We start from the raw sequence: 24,307 nt of genomic DNA, 5'->3' as shown, positions 1-24,307 counted from the left end.
CCTTTAAATTTTTTGGGGGGCCCCAAGAAGAGAAGAAGAAGAGTTTGGATTTGATATCCCGCTTTATCACTACCCTAAGGAGTCTCAAAGCGGCTCACATTCTCCTCTCCCTTCCTCCCCCACAACAAACACTCTGTGAGGTGAGTGGGGCTGAGAGACTTCAGAGAAGTGTGACTGGCCCAAGGTCACCCAGCAGCTGCATGTGGAGGAGTGGGGAATCGAACCCGGTTCACCAGATTACGAGACTATTGCTCTTAACGACTACACCACACTGGCTCCCAAGAGAGTGGGGCCCTAAGCTATAGCTTGTTTAGCTTATATGTGAATCCGGCACTGTACAAAGGGCTCTTGTCTGTCCCACTAATTCTTCATGGAGTCAGTTGCACTGATGTAAAATTCTAGTCCACATGGTGGAAGAAATATGTAAGTTTCTTAGTGTGATCACAAGCATCAGGAGTCAGGAAGAAGGCAAGTCTATGTTTCGGCTCTCATAATTTCGAAGTTTGCAATGGGCGACTCACATTTTTTTCTTCCCCGGCATGTTCCAATTTCAGAAGACACCCTTTATTCTGCATTGTCTGGAGACAAAAGCAGCATCCAGAGAAGCTATGGGAAGAAGAAGGGGCTGAAGACAGAAAACAGCTGGCTGCCCCGTAAGAAACTCTCTCTCTCTTCCATCCCTTTGTATATGTCTTAAAACTCCTGGTTTTCATTTATATTTTTGTTGGTTTTGGATCAACCAGGGGCAGCTTACAGACCCTGCATTTAAGGCATGTGACTTCCCCCAAAGAATTCTGGGAATTGTAGTATGTTAAGGGTGCTGGGAAGCATAGCTCTGTGAAGGGCAAACTATAGTTCTCACAACTCTTCTGAACGGGAGATGCCATGTCCGTCAAATGGCTTGTTTTCACTGGCATTTTTAGGAATATTTTAGATAAACGGCTGGGAGGTTTCGGGTCATTGGGCAGTATGGAAAACCCATGAAATAAATACATTAAAATAAATAGAACATCGTCTGCAAGTAACAAAGGCTGGGAGTGGATAAGGAAAACACCATTGGGATCTCTGGCCTTTTGTAATTCTGAGGAAGTGCTGCGAGTGCAAAACACAAAATGGTTGCCGTGGAGTCTCAACGTAGCACAAAACGGCTGCCCTGTTTAAGAGGGCAGGAAATGGGCAGGCCACAAAATGGCACCCATCAACCACCCTGTACTGTAATAAACAAAAAATCTGCCCTTATTCCCTTATGGGGGACACAAGGGCCCTTATAGTGTCCTTTGCAGGCTCTCCATCGGTTGGAGTAAAGAACAGAGGCCAACCAGAAAACATTGAGAAGCAAAACAGCTTGTAAGCCTGATCTTTATTGATCTGTTGCAACAGGGTGCCCCCTTCACACGCAGGAGAAGGAGGAGGACCCAGAACAAAGGTGTGCCAGCCCTTATATAGACATTTTAAATTGCCCGCATTGGAGTCAAAGACCACCCCCAGACACATCATACCTACATCATAGAAAGGGCGGTCTACAGCAGAAATCTGAGTGTGTTGTTTACCTCCTGTCTGGCAGGTTACCTGTTAATGGTCACTTGATTGGATACCCTGGGGAGCCTGGCCAGTCTTTTGTAATGATAAATACTTAGTTCCTGAGCCAGGTCACCCTATTCAAACACAGACATACCCTTAAAACAGGATTTGTGAAGGAAAAGACAATGGGGAGGTTTTTCCATTTGCCTTCGACCTTACAGAGAAAACATTTGGTCAGTTTGGGAATCAAAATGGTTTCAGGGCTCTTTTCCTGTGCTGCTTCAGACATGTGGTTTATATATTTATGTACATGTTTGCTTGGTACATTTATGAACATTTATTATATATATAAGACCTTAATTTTTTTATTTCAGCCCCATCAATGGGGGAAAGGCACCTACATCAGCCATTGACCGTGGTTACTCATAAAGATAATGTCTTTGCAGCTCTCCTCTGAAATGCTTCTTCCCCCGCCATTTTGAGAGCCACATTTGTTTGCAGGTATATGTCCTGGTCCACAGGCCCAAGGACAAACATGGATGGTACCACCCTTTTCCCATCTCTCTGTCTCTCTTCCTAACACCTCCTTTTTGCTCATCTGTTCCTTCCTGTCCCACTGGCTCTTAGGGGAAGTACAGTGGTACCTTGGTTTACAACCATAATCCATTCCAGAGGTCCATTTGTAAACCAAAACAGGTTGTAACCCAAGGCGCGCTTTTGCCAATGGGCCTCCAAAACCAAAATTGTTCGTAATCAAAAAAAATATGGGTTGTAATCCAAAAAAAGTTTGCAAACCAGGACATGCACTTCCGGGTTTGATGTGCTTGTAATCCAAAACATATGCAAACCAGACTGTTTACAAACCAAGGTACCACTGTAGTGATTGCTCTTGCTTATGAACGGAGAGCTTGCAGAGGACTTTTGGGATCTGGTTAGATACAAGGTCAAGAGGAATAATCGCTCGCAATACATGGCTGCCCATCAGCTGTTGGCTGCAACAATGGGGCCTCCATGTGTAGATCCAGTCTATCCCTTGAGAAGGGCTCCTCTTGTGTGTGTTTTTCCGAGCACAGGTCCTAAATACCAGCCGTACCATTTCAATTCTCTCCCGCCCCAGCAGGAGCGGAGTTTGTCGGCGCCGCCCTGCTGGCGGAGAAGGACCAGAGCAAAGACGAAATCTTCTTCTTCTACAATGAGGTCAACCAGTCGGCCGGGCTGGACGAGGAGCCTTACAAAGCTGGGCTCGGGCGTGTCTGCAAGGTTAGAGCGAGGCAGCGACGTCTGGGAAGGATGGAGGGATGGGGTGCGGACCAGTTACATGGCCCATGGGCAGGGGCTAGGGGGAGTTGTAGTCCCAGCAGCAGCTTGAAGGTTGCTTAGGCAAGTGCCGGGAGCAGGTCAGTAATATTTCACGGAGTCAGTGAAGCTCTTTATTCAAAGAGACAAGACAGGTCAGGAAGCCAGGCCTAGTGAGCACAGCAACACATCCCAGTAGAACTTGCCCCATGAGGCAGGTGCGAGGACTAAGGGTCCCTAAAAGGTAAAGGTAAAGGCCCCCTGACAGTTAAGTTCAGTCGCGGAAGACTCTGGGGTTGCGGCGCGCATCTCGTTTTACTGGCCGAGGGAGCCGGCGTTTTTCCGCAGTTTTTCCGGGTCATGTGGCCAGCATGACTAAGCCGCTTCTGGCAAACCAGAGCAGCGCACGGAAACGCCGTTTACCTTCCTGCCGGAGCAGTACCTATTTATCTACTTGCGCTTTGACGTGCTTTCGAACTGCTAGGTTGGCAGGAGCAGGGACCGAGCAACGGGAGCTCACCCCGTCGCGGGGATTCAAACCGCCGACCTTCTGATTGGCAAGTCCTAGGCTCTGTGGTTTAACCCACAGCGCCACCTGCGTCCCAACTAAAGACCCCTGCCTTCCTACAATTGCATAAGTCTGCCCCCCCCCCGGGTCCTTCCCAAGCAATCTGAGACTTCCTTGCCTTGTCTGTCTCTGCTCCACTCTTTTCATCCCTCTTCCGGGAGAACTGGTCACAGCAGGAGGGGGAGAGTCCTTGGCATACCCTCCAACATTTCTCCGATGAAAATGGGGACATCCTATTCCATACCTTCCAACATTTATCTGATGAAAAGAGGGAAGCAAACAGAGGGCCTTCTAAGTAGTGGCACCCACCCTATGGAACGCCCTCCCATCAGATGTCAAGGAAATAAGCAGCTATCCTATTTCTAAAAGACATCTGAAGGCAGCCCTGTTTAGGGAAGTTTTTAATATTTAATGCTGTACTGTTTTTAACATTTGATTGGGAGTCGCCAAGCGTGGCTGGGGAAACTCAGCCAGATGGATGGGGTATAAATAAATAAATAAATTATTATTATTATTACCTCTTCCACACCTTACAACATTTCTCCGATGAAAATAGGGACATCCTATTCAATACCCTCCAGTATTTCTCTGATGAAAATAGAGACATCCTATTCCATGCCCTCCAACATTTCTCTGATGAAAATAGGGATTTCCGAAGGAAAAAAGGGACATTCCAGGATCAAATCAGAAACCAGGATTCTGTAAATCCCAGACTGTCCCTAGAAGATAGAGACATTTGGCGGGTCTGCCCTCGCATCTTTACCAGCTGGGCTCCTCTCTGTCTCCTGGCCCCACTCCCCTCCAGCCTCCTCTTCTGCCTCGGAGTCTGGGCTGCTCTCTGCCACAGCCTCCTCCTGCTCACCAAGCCCTGTTACCTCGTCCACCTCCTCCCAGTCTGCTCCCTGTGACCACCCGTTGTCGTCCCACCACCACTCCCCGAGCTCTGAGTCTTCTTCTCCAGCTGGTGCCTCTCCTCTGAATACATCCAGCCCGCCCATGACATCAGGTCTTCTGCCCTTCCAGGTAGACCAAGGCGGCAGGCCCGTCATGGCGGATTCCTGGAGCACCTTCCTCAAGGCGAGGCTGGTGTGTGGACACCCCACCGAGCCCATGCGCTTCCACCGCCTCCAGGACGCCTTCGTCTCCAGGAAGGAGGGCGGTAAGGGCGAGACGGTGCTGTACGGCGTCTTCTCCAGTGCGTGGTGAGTTAAGGGCGGGGCAAGATTCAACCCAGCTCCCATATCAAGGCCAGCCTACCTTAGTCGCATTAAGTGCACTACAGGCATACCTCATGTTACGTCCGCTTCATGTTACGTTTTTTTGGGTTACATCCCACGGCGACCCAGAAGTACCGGAAAGGGTTACTTCCAGGTTTCACTACTCACGTGTGCGCAGATGCACAAAATGACATCACGCGCATGCACAGAAGCGTTGAATCGCAACCCGCGCGTGCGCAGACGTGCCGCTGCAGGTTGCGCTCTTTTCGTGTTGCGAACGGGCCTCCAGAACGGATCCTGTTCGCAACCAGAGGAACCACTGTATAAGGTTTCTACCCTCCGAGATCCTGTGCAACAGAGTTCGCAAAGTTCCCTTATAAAGCCAGGAAGACAGGTAATAAAAAATTCAAGAATACATCTAACTTGTTATAACTTGTTATAAGATGTTTGTTTCTTCAGCTTGTAAACCACCTTGAGTATTGTAAGATAGAAAGGTGGTATACAAATTAAAAATGATGATGATGAAGATGATGATGATAAAGGCAAGGGCATGCAAAACCTAAACATATTGAATGATAACACCCAATCTAAAATCATGACATCCATATTTCTGTAGCCAGCATGGGGGATACACCTGTACATCTGAAACTAAACTATACGGAATAAAATACCACCACAACTGGCTAAAAATGGCCTGAATCTTCCTGTCCTTTAGAGACCCATAATTCGTGTGCTACTTTTTCCTGAAATAAATAAATTCCAGATTTCTTTTAATGCCACAATAATTGAGTCTGATTTTTTAATGCCATTTCCACTGTTGTGCTTCAGCCAGTAGCATCTATGTCAGAAGCTGCTTTTGACAAAATGTCTTCGTCGTATCCATTCACAAACGTGCTAGGAGTATCCACTGCAGAGAAAAGCCGATTTTGAGTTTGTGATTTTGTGCTTCCTGGAATGGTCAGTCGGCTGTAAGACTGACATCACACCAGTGTTTTTGGTTTTTCCCCCTTTAGGGGTTCATCTGCTGTCTGTTCGTACTCGATGAACCGGATCAGCAACGTTTTCAAGACTTCGAAGTTCAAAGGGGTCACCAGCCCCATCCCTGTGCCCAGACCCGGCATGGTAAGGTCATTACTGGCCCTCTGGGTTTTTTAAAAAGCAGGAACCTTACTAAACATCTTCCAAGACTATAATGTCCACTTGCACCACAAAGAACTCATAACCCACATGTTAAGTTGTGGGTGAACATATGAGACGACACAGCGATTCTTCAAACAGCTCTTGTTTATTCAGAGGCCAGAACAGAACTGAACTGAAGGGTTCAGCCAGCCTGCTTATATAGAGCTCCACTAGAACGCAACAGTAACCATTTTCTGTAACTATCCAATCACAGAACGTCACTTTCAACCCCTTATTTGCATATGTGGACCTGAGTGAAAACTATCTACCGTATCCCCCTGCTGCCCCAGGGTGAGAACTTCAGTACATAACAGTAACCCAAGACACTGGAGAGACCTGTCAGGTGTAAGCATGGACCAATGGTACCAAATAGTATGGGAAACAGCCTTACTAGAAAAATTAACCGATAAACTGAAACTGACACGGGGACAAATAGAAGAAGACGCCTTCACCCCGGTATGGCTCCCTTTTATCACATACACAGCCCAACAAGACAATGACAAAAATCCACCAACAGCATACAAATCAATATGGCTAACCTGATCCAAAACACCCACCCACCCCCCTCACACATGAAAACAAAGACCACCACAGCCAACCACAAATGAATAACCACACCCTAGGCCAACCCCAACCTCTCTCACCACCAAAGGAACACAAGTGAACAGCAGAGAACGTGCACAAGCAACGCTGACACCAAACCCTACATATAGTAAGTGAAATAGAAACGTCGCCACCCGACCCCACCCATCTTTCCCCCTTTTCTTCCCAATGTCTCAACACATGAAACTGATTTGTAAAAAATGTCACACGGGGGGGGGGGATACAAGAGAGAGACATTGCACACACTTTTGTAAACCAAGAAAATCTTTAATAAAAATAAACAACCAAAAAGCAGGAATCTTTATTTATTTATTTTTGTACAAAATGTTCATTTCTCCTACACACGCGCTGACTTATCCCCGTCTCCCTTTTTCTCCTCCTGCTCAGTGTGTGCCACCAGATGGCCACCCTCCGTTGCCCAAATCTACCCTGACCTTCATTAAGGACCACCCCGAAATCGACTCGGTCATCTACCCGGATGAAGAGCACCCCCTCTACATCCTCCAGAACAACGACACGTACACCCAGGTGGTGGTGGATAGCGTGCAAGATGCTGCCGGCATCTCCCGCGATGTCCTCTTCCTGGGAACAGGTGAGCTTGGCATGGCTGGCGGCCACGGAGGGGAGACCAGCCTTCCAGCACCACACTCTTGCTCCGTCGAACTGCTTGTCCGTGGGGATCATCGTGCTATAAGAAAAAACTGCTCCCTTTCCCTTATGGGGTGTTGTAAACAAAAATCTGCCCTTTTTACCTTATGGGGTACCCAAGAGCCCATATAGAGTCCTTACGTAGGTTCCCTATTGGTCGGAGAAAATAACAGAGGCCAAGCAGAGAATATTGAGAAGCAAAGCAGCTAGTAAGCCTGATATTAACTCTTGCAGCAGGGTCCTCACTCACCACACGAAGGAGGGAGCAGGAACCCAGAACAAAAGTGTGCCTGCCCTTATACATTGGTACCTCGGTGTTACAGAAAAATCTGGGTGTGGGGCTACTCTGCCACCCAGCTCGTCGGACTAGGTCCGCGGGTCCCTGCGGAAGAAAATGAGCTCAGCTGGATAGGAGCAAACTGCAGAAGATCCAAGTTTATTGCGCAACAGGTTCAAGGCGAGATTGAACAGCGAGAAAGGGGTGACATGAACTTTTGAAATTTCCCTCCATGTCCCAGAATACAGTGCAAAATACATCCCAGTTACATCATGAATACATTAAGAAGAGGTTGGGTTACACAGATTACATCACGAATACATTAGGAAGAGGTTGGGTTACACCGGATTAACATATGGAGGAGGGAGGGGGGAATATGCAGAGCTGCAGATATGGAGGAGGGAGGGGGGAATATGCAGAGCTGGAGATATGCGCAGATAAGCACATCCTGAGAAGACAATGGTCCATGTATGCATAGTCTGTCACCTGGCATCGCCCGGAGGAAGGGCTTGGCAGAGCGATTTGACAGGATTAGGGTCTTGACACCTTGCTTGAGGGATTATGGAGGACAGGGGAGGTGTCATGGGGTCCTAGAGAAATTGAGCAAATTGGCACGTTGATTTTCTATGAATTTTATAGATTTTAGTCCCTTTTGACATTGACAATTGGAAATAAATGGATATATTGTAGCGAAGAAGGAGGTGAAGAAGACATGCCCCCCCTTCCCTATCACTCGGGTTACAGACGCTTCAGGTTACAGACTCCGCTAACCCAGAAGTAGTATCTCGGGTTAAGAACTTTGCTTCAGGATGAGAACAGAAATTGTGCTCTGGCGCTGCCGCGGCAGCAGGAGGCCCCATTAGCTAAAGTGATGCTTCAGGTTAAGAACAGTTTCAGGTTAAGAACAGACCTCCGGTACGAATTAAGTACTCAACCTGAGGTACCACTGTACAGTATTGCAGTGCTTTAAATGCACAGAGTGAATGTGATCTGATGCTGAAGAGCAGGAAACCGACAACTCTCAGGGGTGCAGCGCCTGATGCGCTAAGGTCCCAAATTCAATCCCTGGCATCTGGGAGAAATTCCTGGCTGGAATCCACAGAGGGCCACACTGCTGGTCAATGTAGACAGGACTGAGGTAGATGGAACAATGGTCTGACTCGATATTTAAGGCAGCTTCCTATGAACACAACTTCCGCCTCTCCTTCTCTCGGTGCCGCAGCAAAAGGGAAGATCCACAAGGTGCTGAGAAGCAAAGACCAGACGGTGATTGTTGCCGAGCTGAGTCCCTTCAAGAAGGAAGCCCCTGTCTCTTCTATGATCTTGGACGATGATTCGGTAAGAGTGCAGACAAACCGCACAGTTGGGCAAGTGCAAGAATGTTTTATCCCTCCTTACTCCCCAAAACTAAAAGAACAGACAGGCAGGGTTGCTTTCTCCAAAAACAGAAAATTTTAAAAATCCCTTTCTCAGTGATCCATCTTAGTTTCCCAAACTTCCTTGCAGTGGGGCAGCTCTTTTTCCTTTCTTTCTCCCGCCCTTGGCAGGTTAGGCTGGCCTCAACTAGAGCCAGGGCCTTTTCGGCTGTGGCTCCAATCTGGTGGAACGCTCTGTCCCAAGAGACCAGGGCCCTGCGGGACTTGACATCTTTACGCAGGGCCTGCAAGACGGAGCTTTTCCTCCAGGCCTTTGGTCGGGGTTCAGTCTGACTCCCTCTCCCCTTTCATAAGAACTTGCATGAAAGTGACCTCCCAATTTTTCTCACAGGCCCATGTAAGTTCAGCACAAACAGTTGGGCCTGGTGGGCATTTAAGGTCCCCAACCCTAATCTGCGGGTTGCCATCTGATTGGATTTTATTCTGATCCTGATTTGATTTGAGGATGCATTTTAATTGATTGTCTGATTTTATGTTAATGTGTTATACATTTGACGTTAGCCACTCTGAGCCCGGCTTCGGCTGGGGAGGGTGGGATATAAATAAAATTTATTATTATTATTATTAATCCATCTTCTCTCCGGCAGGGCCACCTGTACGCCAGCACCGAGTTCGAGGTGGTGCGCCTGCAGCTGGCAGACTGCGACCAGTACAAGGAAAACTGCTGGAAGTGTATCCTGGCCCGTGACCCCTATTGTGGCTGGGACGGGGAACAGAAGACCTGCTCCATTGTCTCCCAGGACAGTAACTCCACTGGCAGGTCTGGCCCAGAATCAAAAGGGGAAAGGAAATTTGGGGTGGCTGATCCTGATAAATCGACTTTCCAAAGCACCTCCTCCCCATCGTCCGCATGTTGCTTCAGTCTAATTGCTGCATTTTCCTGTGATGTTGTACACAACTGGACGCAGGTGGCGCTGTGGGTTAAACCACAGAGCCTAGGGCTTGCCGATCAAAGGGTCAGCGGTTCAAATCCCCGCAACAGGGTGAGCTCCCGTTGCTCGGTTCCTGCTCCTGCCAACCTAGCAGTTCAAAAGCATATCAAAGTGCAAGTAGATAGATAGGTACCGCTCCGGCGGGAAGGTAAACGGCGTTTCCCTGCGCTGCTCTGGTTCGCCAGAAGCGACTTAGTCATGCTGGCCACATGACCCGGAAGCTGTACGCCGGCTCCCTTGGCCAATAAAGCAAGATGAGTGCTGCAACCCCAGAGTCAGTCACGACTGGACCTAATGGTCAGGGGTCCTTTTACCTTTACCTTACCTGTATCCAATTAAGTGATACTCAAAGTTGATCTATTGAAACTGGTGGCCCCTCCAGACTAGTGGAAGGTGGGGAGGGTGTTTGGCAAAATTGCATCCCAAAAACATGTACATTAGGAAGAATTTGCACTGAAACCCTGCTAAATTTTCATGAGGACTTGTCTTAAGAAAAGCACAAGCTGATATGGAAATGTGGAGAGCTGAACTTCAGCGTGGAAAAGGGAGATATGAAAACAAAATTGACATATTTATCCATTCTAACTGCTGGTCCATTTGCACCTCTGAGTACCTGGTGCTTGGGACTAAGGAAACCCCAAAACACAAGGGTGGAGCTGTCGCCTTCACGTGCTGCTTTTATACTTATTTGAAACATCTCTTTGGCCACTGTGGGGAACAGGATAATAGAAATCATAGAATTGTAGAGTTGGGGTGGATCTACACACAGGAAAAACCCACTATAAATACGTCAGAAATTAAACCACTATAACAAAAGGAGGGGAAACGCTATGTTAGATATATATATATATTTGCTCTCCAGCACCATCAGGGCTAGATCTAAACACATCAAAGAACTGTTTCAGTTAAACGCATTGCAAACTTTGTATGAGAAATCAGGTTGGCAAAAACAGGACTCCACAGCGCCATCTGGCGTCTCAGTGTTAGAATGCATAAACAAAACATATACAGTGGTGCCTCGCAAGACGAAATTAATTCGTTCCGCGAGTTTTGTCGTCTTGCGATTTTTTTCATCTTGCGAAGCACGGTGTCGGGAAAGTTTTGGAAAAGCTTCAAAAATCACCAAAGTCTTTAAAAACCTCAAAAAAGGCTACCACACCGCGTTCTATGAGTTGCTCCTCGAAGTCAAGCCGCAACTGTATTAACGGTGTTAAGAAAAAGGAAACAAACTTGCAAGACGTTTCCGTCTTGCGAAGCAAGCCCATAGGGAAAATCGTCTTGCGAAGCAGCTCAAAAAACAAAAAACCCTTTCATCTAGCGAGTTTTTTGTCTTGCGAGGCATTCGTCTTGCGAGGTACCACTGTAAAACGTTTTTTCTTTGCCAATGTAGCTGAGTCCCTGGTCTTGCATGTTTATGATGCATTCAAAGCGTTGTTTTTTGACTAACGTAGCTGAGTCCCTGGGACCCAGTCCAACCCATTGGTTTGTTCCGGCTGGGCTATTCTTACACCCGTATGTTTCCTTCAACAGCTTGCTTCAGAACCTAGATTCATCGAGCACCGCTTCCATGTGTGAAAACGCTGAAGGTAAGACGATGCCGCATAGAAACCTTTTAGGCCTGTGGATGCGAACGGCTGGGTTGGGTTGTCTTTAAGGGCCACAGATGATAGGGAAATGAAAAGCCTGGGTTTCTTTGTACTTGAGGCTTCTTCCAACCCTCTTCTCCCTGAACCCTCAGATAATTCCAGCACAGGTTTGACTGGCCCAAGGACTGAAACAATTATGTAACTACCAAAGGCTTTTGTCTGCTGCTGATTCCAAAGGGCAGGACTAGACCTAGGCTGTATTCAGAGGGGGAGAATATTGCATTAGTTTTCCTGATTATAATGCTAGTGCTTGTGTCCCATTTTCTAATGTTCCTTGCGCAGAGCATTCAGTGCAAGATGTTGGACTAAATTGCCCTTCAGGTTTCTTTCAACTCTGCAGTTCTGTGATTCAACACAGTACCTGTTGCGTTATGGAACCGTAGCTTATTTACAAATATACCAGCATTTTATGCTAAATTGCATTCACACCAGTGGGTGTGATATGATACAATGAATGCCACTGAACAACACTATTACACTTGCATCCTTTCTGTTCCTCCATGGAAACCTCAGGAAAGAACTGAGCGCTAACATACTGCCCCACATTTGGTCACTTTACTCCTGCAATCTTCTGGGTCCAGTGGGTTGCAAAATGAGCTTTTTCTGGAATTAGAAAACAAGGAAATGAATGCTGAGCACGTGCTATATTCCATTAGGTTTCCATTAAGTGGCTTTTACATCACATGAAAGCTCAAATATAATGGGGAAATGGAATAAACTGCTGTTTCAATGCAAGCCCATTGGCCTTAAGTGATGCAAGGCTTGGTTTCTGTTAAATGTCTTGATGGTAAGTGACGTTCTACATGGGTGCCAATTCTCTAGAACAGGGGTTGGGAACCTTTATCCAACTGAAGGCTGCCTTCCTTTCAGAGCAACTTTCTGAGGGCCTTTTGGAGGAAGAGCCTTAGTTGAACCTGCAAACAAACCTAAAAATGGTTTCTCCTCTGTTTTTTTCTCTTTCTCTCTCTTTAAATGTTGACCCTTGAAGAAAAGTTAGCCCAGGAGGCTCTCAAGAAAGTGAGTGTAGATCCCACTGGCTACATCTACCTGCCGTGCCCTCTGCGGTCTCACCACGCCATCTACACCTGGGTCAAAGATGACAAGACGTACCCATGCTCCATGGACGAACAGTCCTGCACCCTCCGTTTCGGGGAGAGCACCCCGATGGACCAGGGGGTCTTTAAGTGCACCTCCAGGGAAGAAGGTTACCAAGAGGAAATCACAGCCTTCAAAGTCACCCTCAACAGCGGCCGGATCCCAGAGGTCTCCGTGGCTGTCATGGCTATGGGCATATTGTTCCTCACCATAACAATTCTCTTGCTATAGACCAGGCTGCAGATCTCTTCACACACTGCCAACTAATTGTCTGTCTGTCTGTCTGTCTGTCTGTCTTTGAAAATGAAACAAGGGGCACCAAATTATCCCGACCCACCTGCCCAGTCTTGAGCATTGGGCAAATCGCACCCAATTCAGCAAAAATGGATCCATCATCCATCAACTGTCTCCAAGTCCACCATTTCATCCCACACACACAAAAAGAGAATTAATTCCACGGCTCCCAATTCCAGAATAGCCTTTTACTAGGAAATACTGAGAGTCAGAGGAGAATCAAGGAAGGCAAGACTTGTCATTGTTTGATTTTTCCATTCCAGTACGATTACCAATGAAAGAATGTTTCTTGAGCCATCCTGGACTAAACTCTGGCTCAATCCAACCCTGCAATCCATTTTGTTTTCCCAGTGGCCCTTCCCAACTTGGGTAGAGTTTACCCAGAGTTTATTTTCTTTTTTTAAGCAAACCATTTTCCAGTAATGAAAAGAAATGCACTCCACACTTTATTGTTACATTTCTGTTCTAGATTCTGGACATAATAACCCAAGGCTTTGTCTTGTTGCATGAGCTACACAGTCTGCGAAATCTTTACTGCTAGAAGGAATGGGATTGATTTGAGTTCCATGCCCAACTATTAAGAATTGGGACTTCTATGTAGCGAAACAGCTTCTGGGCCTGGGCTGCCATTTTGGAGCAAATGTTGGCCAAACTTCTGCCTTACTTCATAAGCTGGATGCCAAAACAGCTGTCAACATCTGCAAGAACTCAACTGCCTGTGTGTTTGAATTCACCCGGAAGCGGATTATCTCAAAAAGATCAAAGTTGGACGCTTTTTGCCATCGTACCCTCACGCCAATGATTCCTAGCTTCTTTTTCCAGTTTGTCAGTGTGCAACGCCCAGCCTATATAATGTTTACAATCCTAACAGTGCATGCAGTTAGTGCATTTTATATATATATATATATATAAATCAGGAGGAAGGTTCTGTAAAGGAGTGAGAGGAAGGATCCAGTTATGAAGGAATGCAACCGTAGGTTGATGACCAGCTGAAAGTGGAGAAGGGGTTTGGGGTTTCATAATGCATAATGAACTGAACCAAACACAAGAGGGGCGATGCCTGCATTTGGGTGGTGTTGATCACGGCATGCTCTTTCCCAAAAAAACTTGGGAATTGAAAGAGAGGAACCAGGAAACTTCTAAGATAACTGCGCCTCTGCCCCAGCGGTGGATCGTATGCCCACGATGCCCGGGGCAGGTGCATGGGGGTGCGCCCCCTTCACAAAATTGCAACTGGGGCGACAGACCCCACAGACCCTCCACGCTACGCCTCTTCTCTGCCCACAAGTTACTGGGAAAATTGGCTTTTAAAATGTGATTCAGCAATTTCTGGACAATTCCTATGGTGGGGTTCATATTTTATGTTAAGAAGCGCCATGCATCTGAATGCCAGTTGATGGGGGAGATGAGCGAGGAGAGTCCTGTTTTTGGGATCTGGTCGGTTAACTGTGGGAAAAGGGCGTGGACGATGGTGTTAGGACAGACGCCAGAGATGCTATTTATTTTATTTAGCAAAATGTATCCGCCGCTTGATTGTAAATAGAACCTCTTAAGCGGTTTGCAGAAAAAATAAAGCGTTTAATATTGTCAAGAAAGTTTGAAAACAGTTTTTTTGAACAAAACAAACAAGTGTTCCTATGTTCCCAGGGTGGGTGCAGTGGTTAGAGCGTCAGGAAAGACCCAAGGTTCGAATCCCGCTTCAGCGAATGCAGTTCACTGGGCGTGACATGGGGTGCCCACCTCACAGGGTCGATGCAAGGGGGAAGAGAACCACAGACGCCACCTTGGGAAGAAAAAAGGGGGGCTATAGATTTGATGAGTAAATAAATTGATTTAAAGCTTGCTGTGATTTTAACTCTTTATTTTTATTCTGCACTGGGCATCCAGCCACACTATATACTCAGGATAGACCTATTGAAATGAATGGGACCTTTAATTGCAAGGGGAATTTTACGTGTTGGGCACAATCCTAATAATACTGATGAGCTCATTTCCGTCTCACACACCCGAATTCCAAAACCATTTGCTTTGTATATTCGGGTAGGTAGCCATGTTGGTCTGAGGTAAGCGAAATAAAAAAAATAAAATATTGTCCAATAGCACCTTAGTTGGTCTCTAAGGTGCTACTGGACAATTTTTTTAATTTATTAATTTCACATGCTATGTGTGTAACCATGGCAACCCCGTAGGCCCAATTTTCCCCCGCAGTGCATTATGGGAAGCCAGCAACGGCAGCCTCCTATGGGCGCAGTGCATCATGGGACCACTTCTGAGCCACCTGTGATGCCCAATGACAACTGTTTCTCCGCCCTACGGCTGTGGCCGCTCCCCTCGGCCAATGAGGGGCAAGGGGCGCGGCTAAGCAGCTGCTACGTAAGCGGGAGGGAGGAGCAGCCTGCGCTGGGCGTCGTCATTCTCATTTGTATTCCGGCGCGGAGGAGAGCGGAGGGCTGCGGGGAGGCGCTCTGGAAGGTCTCTGGGGGTGTCGTCGTGGGGAGGCCAGGGCCTCTGGTTTTGCTCATTTCACTGCCAGGTTTAATGCATTTTAGCTAAAGGCAACGGGGAGGGCAAGCCTTGCATTGCATTATTTACAGGCACAGCTTTTAATTTACATTTTCATTCATTTTCCCTACCAGGCTTCTATGATCTTCTCAGAGCACAGGATTCTGCGTGGGCTTTATATATTTTATGACCTTCAAAAAACCCAAATGAGAGATTAGGATTCTCTGCAGATGGGATTTTTTATATATATAGCAAGCTAATGGGTTTTGCTTGGAGACATTTGAAAGGGCAAGGTTTTCCATCTATATCTTATTCTTTATTTACTTGCTTACTAGGTCAGCTGGGAGAAATGGGAACGAACCAGGATTCTGCTCGAATTTCATTTACGTTTTTCCGCCTTATTGCCAGGTTTAGATTATTATCTCGGATTAAAACCGGAGAGCAGGATTCTGTATGGGAGTATTCGTTTTATTTTATTGTCAGGTTTATATGTCTTAACTGAGAGAAATAAGGGTGACAGGGTTCTCTTTGTGGGCTTTTATTTACTTTTTCGTTCGTTTTCTTGTCGGGTGCATAGGATTTTCTCAGATAAAAACAGGTAGGCCAGGATTCCGTGTGAGTGTTACTTGCATTTTTAATTCATTTTATTACCAGGCTGATAAATTTTAAATGGAGAGAGAGAACCAAGGCCTTGTTTACATGTACTTTCAGTGTGTCTACTCTGAGTATTTCCTTCATCGCCTATCACACTAAGAATAGCAGAGGAACACACCATATATTTAAAGCACATGACTTCTTCCAAAGAATCCTGGGAACTGTAGTTTTCTTTTGACATAGTAAACCGCTCTTAACAAGCTAAGGTTCCCAGCAGTCCTTGCTGAAACTCAGGTGCTTTGTATAGTGTCAATATCCCCATGTGTGGGGTGGGCTAAGATTCTGTGTGCATGTTGTCTATAATTTTAATTAATTTTATTGCCAAGTTAATATGTTTTACAGCAGATACCTTTATTGCATTGATAAAGGTATTGTCCTTTATTGCATTGTCTTATTTTGCTATGGCTGTATGCTAATGCAATAAAGGTTTATTATAATTATTATAATTACAGCAGATACCTATTGATTCGCAGAAGGGAGCCTGTTCCATAGGCTTTACAGAAAGGCCCACTGTCCATTGCTGGGAGATGACTCTCTAGGCTGAGTGTAATTAATAGGTGCTATAAATTTTTTAAGTGTTTCGGGATACAAGCAACGTATCAGACATTTTGAATAAAGTGGGACGCAAATATTTTCTAACCTATGAAAAAGATTGCATCATTTTTCTTAAAAGCCCTGCATTTTAATAATTACTTTCACCTAATTTTCTCCTCCAACAGAATACCCCTTTCCAAGAAGCCCCCCAAATAGCTACATTGAGGGGGTTTACCAAAGCCCTCGCAGGCTGTGGCTGAGAAGGGCTCTGTGTGGGGTTGGGGGGAAAGTTGTGTGTTGCTGAGCAAAGAGCAAATTTCAGAAGGATAGAGATGTATGTCGTGTATCTTGTGATTTCAACAAACGTTCCAAATGTTGGACCACGGCTTTTGCGTTGTTTTCAATCCCTCAGCTCTGGGGTCCTTTAAATAAAAAAGCAACAGCAGGCATTTGGGTTAATGACCGCTGTTTGCACAGAGGTTCAGAGCAGTGGTGAGGCAGCAGCTGCAACCAGATGTTGCGGGGTTGCACCTCTCATCTGCAACTGATGGGAGCTGTGTCACCAGTAAATGGAGTTCCCAAAGGCCCACCCCCTTTTGTGATGCAGGGGCTTGCATGTAAAAAAAAAACAAAAACAACCCTTCCTTGCCTTGCTAAAACATTTCAGGGTGTTGGTAGTGACTCAGGGACACTGGTGGGCAGAAGGTTTGGAGCATATAGAAGAAAACGGGCTGCTGTGTAGGGTGTGTCCTGAGCTGTGGAACTCACTGCCACCAGATGTCGCGAGTGCCACAGACTTGGGTGGCTTTAAAAGGCCATCAAGCCAATTCACTGTGGAGGGGAAATAATCAAGACATTGGTCATGAAGGCTAGGCAAAATGTCCACGTTCAGAGTGCTCGATATGTGAATTCCACTTGCTGGAATGAGGGGCAAAAACAGGGCTGTGTTTCACGCATTGCTTTTGCAGTTCCCAGGGTTATGTGGCCTGGCCATTGTGGGAGACAGAATTCAGTCCTTCATTCCAACCCTGCAGGGCTCTTGTGGTCTTTATGCTAGTTAGGAGTGGAACCTCCAGATACTGAGGCAGTATACCTGAGTGTTAGATGCTGGGGACATAGGAAGGAAGAAAGGAAGGCAACCCTCAACCCGTGTGTGTGTGTGTGTGTGTGTGTGTGTGTGAAGCTTCATGGGAACATGCTGCTGTGGGCGGGGAAAACCTGTGTTTCACCCTGAGGGCCACATCCCCCCTTTGGAAACCTTCCAAGGGCCGCTTGCCAGTGGTGGGCAGAACTGGGTACGGGAACTGATGTAACTGGTTTCTGCCCCCACTCAAGATGCCGCAATCCTTCATCCAGAGGCATGCTCAAGAGTTCAAGGGAACTTTAAAGTAAAGGTAAAGGGACCCCTGACCATTAGGTCCAGTCGTGGCCGACTCTGGGGTTGTGGCATTCATCTCGCTTTACTGGCCGAGGGAGCCGGCGTTCAGCTTCCGGGTCATGTGGCCAGCAGGACTAAGCCGCTTCTGGCGAACCAGAGCGGCGCACGGAAACGCCGTTTACCTTCCTGCCGGAGTGGTACCTATTTATCTACTTGCACTTTGACGTGCTTTCGAACTGCTCGGTTGGCAGGAGCAGGGACCGAGCAACGGGAGCTCACCCCGTCACAGGGATTCGAACCGCCGACCTTCTGATCGGCAAGTCCTAGGCTCTGTGGTGTAACCCACAGTGCCACCCGCGTCCCTTCAAACTTTACAGCCAGGGAAAAGGCAGAAAACCCTGGGTGCAAAACAGGGCCATAGAAGGGTATGGCTTGGGGGAATGTATGAGGGCCGGATGCAGGGGTCCAGAGGGCTGCATTGGGTTCTCCAGGCCTGGTTAAATGGACTCTTGGCCTCTTCTGCCAGGAGTGGGTGGTGGAAGCCAGCCCTGAAAGCGCATTTCTGAAACCACATTGATTCACACACACCCTACCCTGGCTCGGCCATCCTCTTTGAAACACAATACCTGGCACCGTCTCCATTTCTTCCCTTCTCCGAGGTGGGGAGGGGAAACCTCCGCCCAGGACAGCAAGGTTGGCTGCAGGCGGCTCCAGGCAGCCGTCCAAACCCTTGAGAAGCAAAGTCATCTCTCAGGAGTCCGGCCGGGTTGCTTCCACCGTGGAGCTGCGGTCCCTGTCTGGCGGATCCCGTCTGCTGCTGCTGCTTTGCTGCTTCTTCCCTGCAGGGCGATGTACTTGGTCGGCCTCTCCCGAGGGGAGATGCAGCTGAGGAAATTTTTCCCCTTCCCGTTTAGGGCACCTCCGGCAGGGGCCATGGCATCCGAGAAGGGCTCCTGGAGCAGTCTGACCACGCTGCAGAAGGTGGCCCTGGCGCTCGGGGTCCCCGCCAGCGGGGCAATTCTGTACATCCTGTACCGCCGCTACCAGGAGAGCCAAGGTGGGTGCGCGCCCTGGGCCGGAGGGAAGCGCGGCTGTGCGACTGGCATCTGCTGCGTGGGTGGCACTGGGCTGTGAACAATGGATCGCGCCTGCCTGCTGTACTCCTCTCCTGTCTGTGTGTGCTGCTCGTTCTGGGAAAGCTTCCAGGGCCGCTTCTGCCCTCGAGCGTTCGCTTGACACTTGCTGTCATTTCGTACGCGCATCCCATATTGACATCTTTCCGCCCTTGGGCTCGGGTGGAGGGCCGGGTCGTTGGTGAAACCAGGTGGGTGGCAAATGCAGCTTTTAAGGGCTTTCATTATTTTTTTTTTTGTTGACATATAAAACGCATACATATACATTTACACAATACACGTACACGACGCACTATTTTCATAACATACCTACATTACTCTAGATAATACCTACCTATACTATACATATCAACATACCTACACACCTACCATCACACGGACACCCACCAAGTGACTTGACTTCCAGCCGTTCTTTTTATGCTACGTTATATTTCCAACTAGCTTAAACACATTTCATTGTTTCTTTAATCTCTTCTTCTGTCTTGACTTTACTATCCTTTCACGCTAATCATTTTCTGGATTCACTCGGTATCTGTCAGAAATTCTACTTTTTCCACATAACTTTTGATGTATTCCCTAAAGATAGCCCACTCCTTATTCACTTTTTGTACCATATCTCCTCTTATCCTCCCTGTTAGTTTGGCAATATGGAAGTATTCCATCATTTTAGATAACCAGTCTGTTTTAGGTGGGACGCTGCTGCTTTTCCAATTTTTGGCAATCAACGACCTTGCCGCCTTAGTTGCATACAGAAATATTTATGTAAGCTTTTAAGTGCTTTTAGCCTATTCTTGCTTGGAAGTTGAGTCCAGCTGTGTTTGGTGGAGCCTCCTGACTCGCCACATGGCACATGCTGGGTCAGAACCAGGAATTCAAGGACCCCTTTTGAAATCCCGGAGAGAGCGCGGGCTGCTTGGGTGCTTGCTCTCTGCTCTTCCAACTTACTGGTCTCCTCTTCCCTCATCCCAGCAAGGAAAGTGCTGGGTCTCTATAGACAGGTTCATACAGAATTGGAGAGCTGGAAGGAACCCAAAGAGTCATTGCAATGCGTAAGAGTTTGTTTTCTCCTCTCGAAAAGCACTGTGCTGTGTCAAGGAGACGCTGTGATGGCTTGCAACAGAGGGAAAGCGCAGCCGCTGTGTGAATTATTAACAGTACTGTACTAATAAAAATTGGCCGGGTTCACCGTTCCCCATCCTTATTTTCTAGCCTTCTCCATGGGGGTAGCAGTGTTGGTCAAGAATATTACGGGAGCCCTTAATAATAATATTTTTTTATTTATACCCCGGCCAGAGCCGGGCTCAGGGCGGCTAACACCAGTAAAATTACAATCAAAACATAATGGGGGGGGAAGCAAATTTAAAATACAGGTGGATGAGGCCCATCCAGCCCACATCACAAGGGCCAACCTATAACCAGGCCCTCAAAAGCAAGAGCAACCCCCCCGCCGTGGTTTGTGTCCATCGGTATTCAGGGGCCTTGCTGCTTCCAACCGTGGAGAACAGAGTATAACAGGCATGCCGGCAGCCATTGATAGGGAATTCCTCTAGTTCTATAATATCTTGAGAAGATCAGGCCAAAGGGAGCCCTCCTAACCCCACAACCTGTTCTCACACTGGACGGCCAGATGCCCTCAAGGGAAACCCACAAGCAGGACCCCCAGCACATCTCCCCACTTGCTGTTCCCGGCAACGGGCATTCAGTGGCACCGTGCCTCCCGCAGCAGATGTGGCACAGAGCCTTTGGGGCTAGTAGATGGGCAGGTCCCTGAGCTCTTGAGTGGGCAGGGAGGCCGGCCACCATCTCTTCCCTGGGGTGATGGCCTCACGGCTGCCGAGGACAAACAGCTGCCTCAAAAATGGGATGTTTTGGTTCCTCATCGCCCTGTGTGTCTGTTGTCTTTCTCCCTGGCTGGGGCTTCCAGAGGAGCGGGTGACGTTTGTGGGCGAGGAGGAGCTCCAGGTGGAGATGAAGGTCCCGAAGGATGCTGTGAAGCTGCTCATCGGGCGCCACGGAGCCAACGTCAAGCAGGTAGGTTTGCTGACTCCTGGAGCCGTGTGAATTCAGCGCTGCCCTCAGCCCAACAGGGAGGGAGAAAACGGCGCCTAGGGATTGACCCCAACACCTCTGGGTTAAGGCCAGGAGTCCCCAACCTGCTGCCCATGGGCAGGAAGTGGCCCACGGAGGCCGTTTAACTGGCCCACGAGCCACCCCCGAACCGAGCTGCCCGCTTGGCGAGTCCCTGCAAACTGTGCTAAACCGGCGGAGCAGGGACTCTCTTCCGCGGCCCCAGAAATCACTTCTGCACATGCCCAGACACCGGAAATCGTGTCTGCACATGTGTGCGGTTCGAAAATCGCTTCTGCGTAAGCGCGATTTTCAGCATCTGGGCATGCGCAGATGCGATTTCCGGCGCTGCGCTGGTCCGAACCTCAGAGGATCTCCGTGGTAGTGATCCAGCCCATGCCCAGTAAGCCTTGCCGACCCCTGGTTAAGGCCCCCGCCGGGTTACTGTTCCCCAGAGTTCCCCACAAAGGGGGGATCTGTAGTGGCAGGAAAGGGTAGCTATATGAGGGGAGCAGCGGGGGTTTCCTAACAGCTTGCTTAACTAACTGCAGCCCCCAGGATTCTTCTGAGGTGAGGCACAACTCCTTAAATTGGTATCGTGGTGCTTTAAATGTTTGGTGTGAATGCAGCCTTCGTCTCTGCATCTCCTCAGCAGGGAAGAGGATATCGGGACCAGGCTAGAATTATTTATTAAGGCTAGAATTAAAAGAACTCTGGGAGCTGTAGTTTCAGGGTGCTGAGGGAAGTCAGGAGGCGCCCTATTACACCTTCACAGAGCTGCAGTTCCCAGAGGGCTTTAAAAACCCCTCTGTCTGCTGGGAATCGTAGCTCTGGGAGGGAAATGGAGATGTGTCCCCTAACAACTCATACCACTCTGAACAACCAACAGCTCCCAGAATCCTTTGAGGGAAGCGGCGACCGTTTAATCCTCACGCTGGTGTGATTGGGGCCTCTGCCGCCGTCTATAAAATTGGATGAGGCCCCCACCATAGAGGCTGCTGGGAACCGGGCACACTGCAACCCGGCCTGGCCATCACTGTTTTGGAGATTGCTGAGGCTGAAGTGCCCCTGACCCCTCTCTCCGCAGCTGCGGAAGGAGACCCAGGCCCGCATTGACGTCGACGTGGAGGATTCTGGCGAGGAGCGCCTGATCCGCATCTGTGGCTCCGCCGTCCAGGTGTGCAAGGCCAAAGCCGCCATCCACCAGATCCTGGAGGAGAACATGTCCATGACGGAAAAGATCCTTGTGCCCCAGCGTGCCGTGGGGCGCATCATTGGTAATCCCTGTTCTGCATCCTCTAAATCCCTCAAAACTTTCTTGCGCTTTTCTTTTCTTTTTAATATGCTTTTAATTAAGTTTTCATTTCATATACACAAACAAAATACACTGATATTTCATATCCTTTTATATCTATCTTTCTTTTCGCTCTACAGAGCATTGACTTCCCTCCCTCCCTTCCGTAGGTTTTCTTATTCCAATCTCTGATCCGCAGTTCCTTAGTAATACAGTGGTGCCCCGCAAGACGAAATTAATTCGTTCCGCAAGTTTTGCCGTCTAGCGAATTTTTCGTCTTGCAAATCACGAAATCCCATAGGAATGCATTGAAAATCAATTAATGCGTTCCTATGGTCAAAAAAAGTCCAAACAAAGCCAAATTTGGTACAACAACAGTTTATTAACTGCTCTTTAAAGTCACACATACTGTAAAGAGCAGTTCAAAAATTGAAGGGAAAATAAATTAACTTTATAAACAAAACATGTCTTTGTTTTTAGACAAAGGAAACAAAGCCGCGAGACGTTTTCGTCTTGCGAAGCAAGCCCATAGGGAAATTCGTCTTGCGAGGCAAATCGAAAACGGAAAAACCTTTCGTCTAGCGAGTTTTTTGTCTTGCGAGGCATTCGTCTTGCGAGGTACCACTGTATCTAAACCATGTCATAAGGTTTATTTCAGCCCTGCTAACGTCTTCAAATTTCTACAGTTCTCACTTATATCGTTAACAGGGCAAATATTTTGCAGCCCGTAGATTAGCTTCTTTGGGCCTATATAGTTTGTTGTTATTTATTTGGAGCAGTTGGTGCCCTCTGCTTCAGGCATAAAGGCTCCAGGAATGGTTTACATATGGTCAAAAGAAGACAATCTCTGAGCTTGCGATCTTTTTTTTTTAAAGGACAGCAAGGAAAGGAAACTGGGAGGGTAGAGGAAAACAAAAGCCAACCCTCAGGCACCGATTTCTAAACAGCTGCTCCAATAACCAAATGAGCCTCTGGCGAAGCTGATGGAGGGAGCCTTCCTCTTCCAGTCTCTCCCAGTGCTGCAATGGAGGTCCCCTCAAGGGACGGTGGAGGGGACAGGACACGACCCTTGCAGTTTCTGCTAACCTTTTCTCGTCCCCCAGGCAGGGGCGGGGAGACAGTGCGAGCCATCCACCAGAGCACGGGGGCCAAGATCGATTGCGACCGCGAAGGGAGTTTTTCGCTCACCCGCCAGATCACGCTCTCGGGGACTCGCAAGGAGGTGCTGGCAGCTAAGGTGAGCCCCCTGCCGGCATTGTTCTGTGAGGCTGTGGTGGGCGGCCCCAATTCAATCTTGCCATGTGCCAGGATCCTGGCCCCGAGGAGGCCTGCCTTACACCCTATGAAACCGCAGGCATAACCTCCTTTCTAAGCAGGGGGCCCAACCCCCCTTCCAAAGAACCCTGGGAAGTGCAGTTTAAGGGTGCTGGGAGTTGTAGTTCTGTGAGGGTTAAACTACAGTTGGGATTCTAGAGGTAAATATGTGGTGTCTATGCCAGTTCTGTTTCAGAAAGTGGCGCTGTTGGATTTTTCGTTTTTATTGGGGGGGGGGCGAGAAGCTTCTCTGTGAAACTCATTTCCTTTTTTATAATTATTTTTATTAGTTTTCAATTTTACTAGTTTTTCAGTTGTAATTAAGTGCAACTTATTTCCAAGGCTGGGTTTTAGGGTTAAGCATGGCTGCTACTATACTAGGCTCCTTGTTCCTTTTTTTAAAAAGATGTTTGGTTCCTTATATGGCAGAGGTGAGAAAGTTTCATTCCCTCCTCTCCCTCTCTCATTCATTCTCTCTCTCTTTCCCTCTCACACACATAATGATGATGATGATGATTAATAATAATTTATTATTTATACCCCACCCACCTGGCTGGGTTTCCCCAGCCAATCTGGGCGGCTTCCAACAAAAGATTAAAAATACATTAAAACCTCAGTCATTGAAAACTTCCCTAAATAGGGCTGCTTTCAGAGGTCAGATAGTTGTTTATTTCTTTGACATATGGTGGGAGGGCGTTCCACAGGGCGGGTGCCACCAC

At 47.8% G+C, this 24,307-nt stretch overlaps 2 protein-coding genes across 6 annotated transcripts in view; both read left to right on the top strand.

Moving 5' to 3' along the window:
- LOC308575102 (semaphorin-7A-like) overlaps positions 1-14,307 on the top strand; it is a 28,098-nt gene extending 13,791 nt beyond the window's left edge. The window contains exons 6-14 of one of the 2 annotated variants that reach the window (XM_081173586.1): positions 555-653; positions 2,639-2,781; positions 4,409-4,587; positions 5,616-5,724; positions 6,772-6,976; positions 8,532-8,647; positions 9,333-9,505; positions 11,208-11,263; positions 12,312-14,307. In XM_081173586.1, coding sequence (XP_081029712.1) covers positions 555-653; positions 2,639-2,781; positions 4,409-4,587; positions 5,616-5,724; positions 6,772-6,976; positions 8,532-8,647; positions 9,333-9,505; positions 11,208-11,263; positions 12,312-12,649 — 1,418 coding nt within the window. In that variant the 3' untranslated portion in view covers positions 12,650-14,307. The remainder of the gene's footprint in view (positions 1-554; positions 654-2,638; positions 2,782-4,408; positions 4,588-5,615; positions 5,725-6,771; positions 6,977-8,531; positions 8,648-9,332; positions 9,506-11,207; positions 11,264-12,311) is intronic. The other variant, XM_081173587.1, reaches the window with a different exon arrangement.
- Positions 1-24,307, top strand: part of TDRKH (tudor and KH domain containing) — an 82,616-nt gene that overhangs the window by 41,308 nt on the left and 17,001 nt on the right. The window contains exons 2-6 of one of the 4 annotated variants that reach the window (XM_081173540.1): positions 15,171-15,184; positions 18,695-18,837; positions 20,838-20,944; positions 22,068-22,257; positions 23,378-23,511. In XM_081173540.1, coding sequence (XP_081029666.1) covers positions 18,714-18,837; positions 20,838-20,944; positions 22,068-22,257; positions 23,378-23,511 — 555 coding nt within the window. In that variant the 5' untranslated portion in view covers positions 15,171-15,184; positions 18,695-18,713. Of the gene's footprint in view, positions 1-15,090; positions 15,246-18,694; positions 18,838-20,837; positions 20,945-22,067; positions 22,258-23,377; positions 23,512-24,307 lie in introns of those variants that run through there. The other 3 variants (XM_081173543.1, XM_081173542.1, XM_081173541.1) reach the window with 3 other exon arrangements.

This window comes from Podarcis bocagei, assembly GCF_964188305.1.
Source record: "Podarcis bocagei genome assembly, chromosome: 16".
Classification (NCBI taxonomy): domain Eukaryota; kingdom Metazoa; phylum Chordata; class Lepidosauria; order Squamata; family Lacertidae; genus Podarcis; species Podarcis bocagei.
This window is presented reverse-complemented; position numbering and strand designations above follow the sequence as displayed.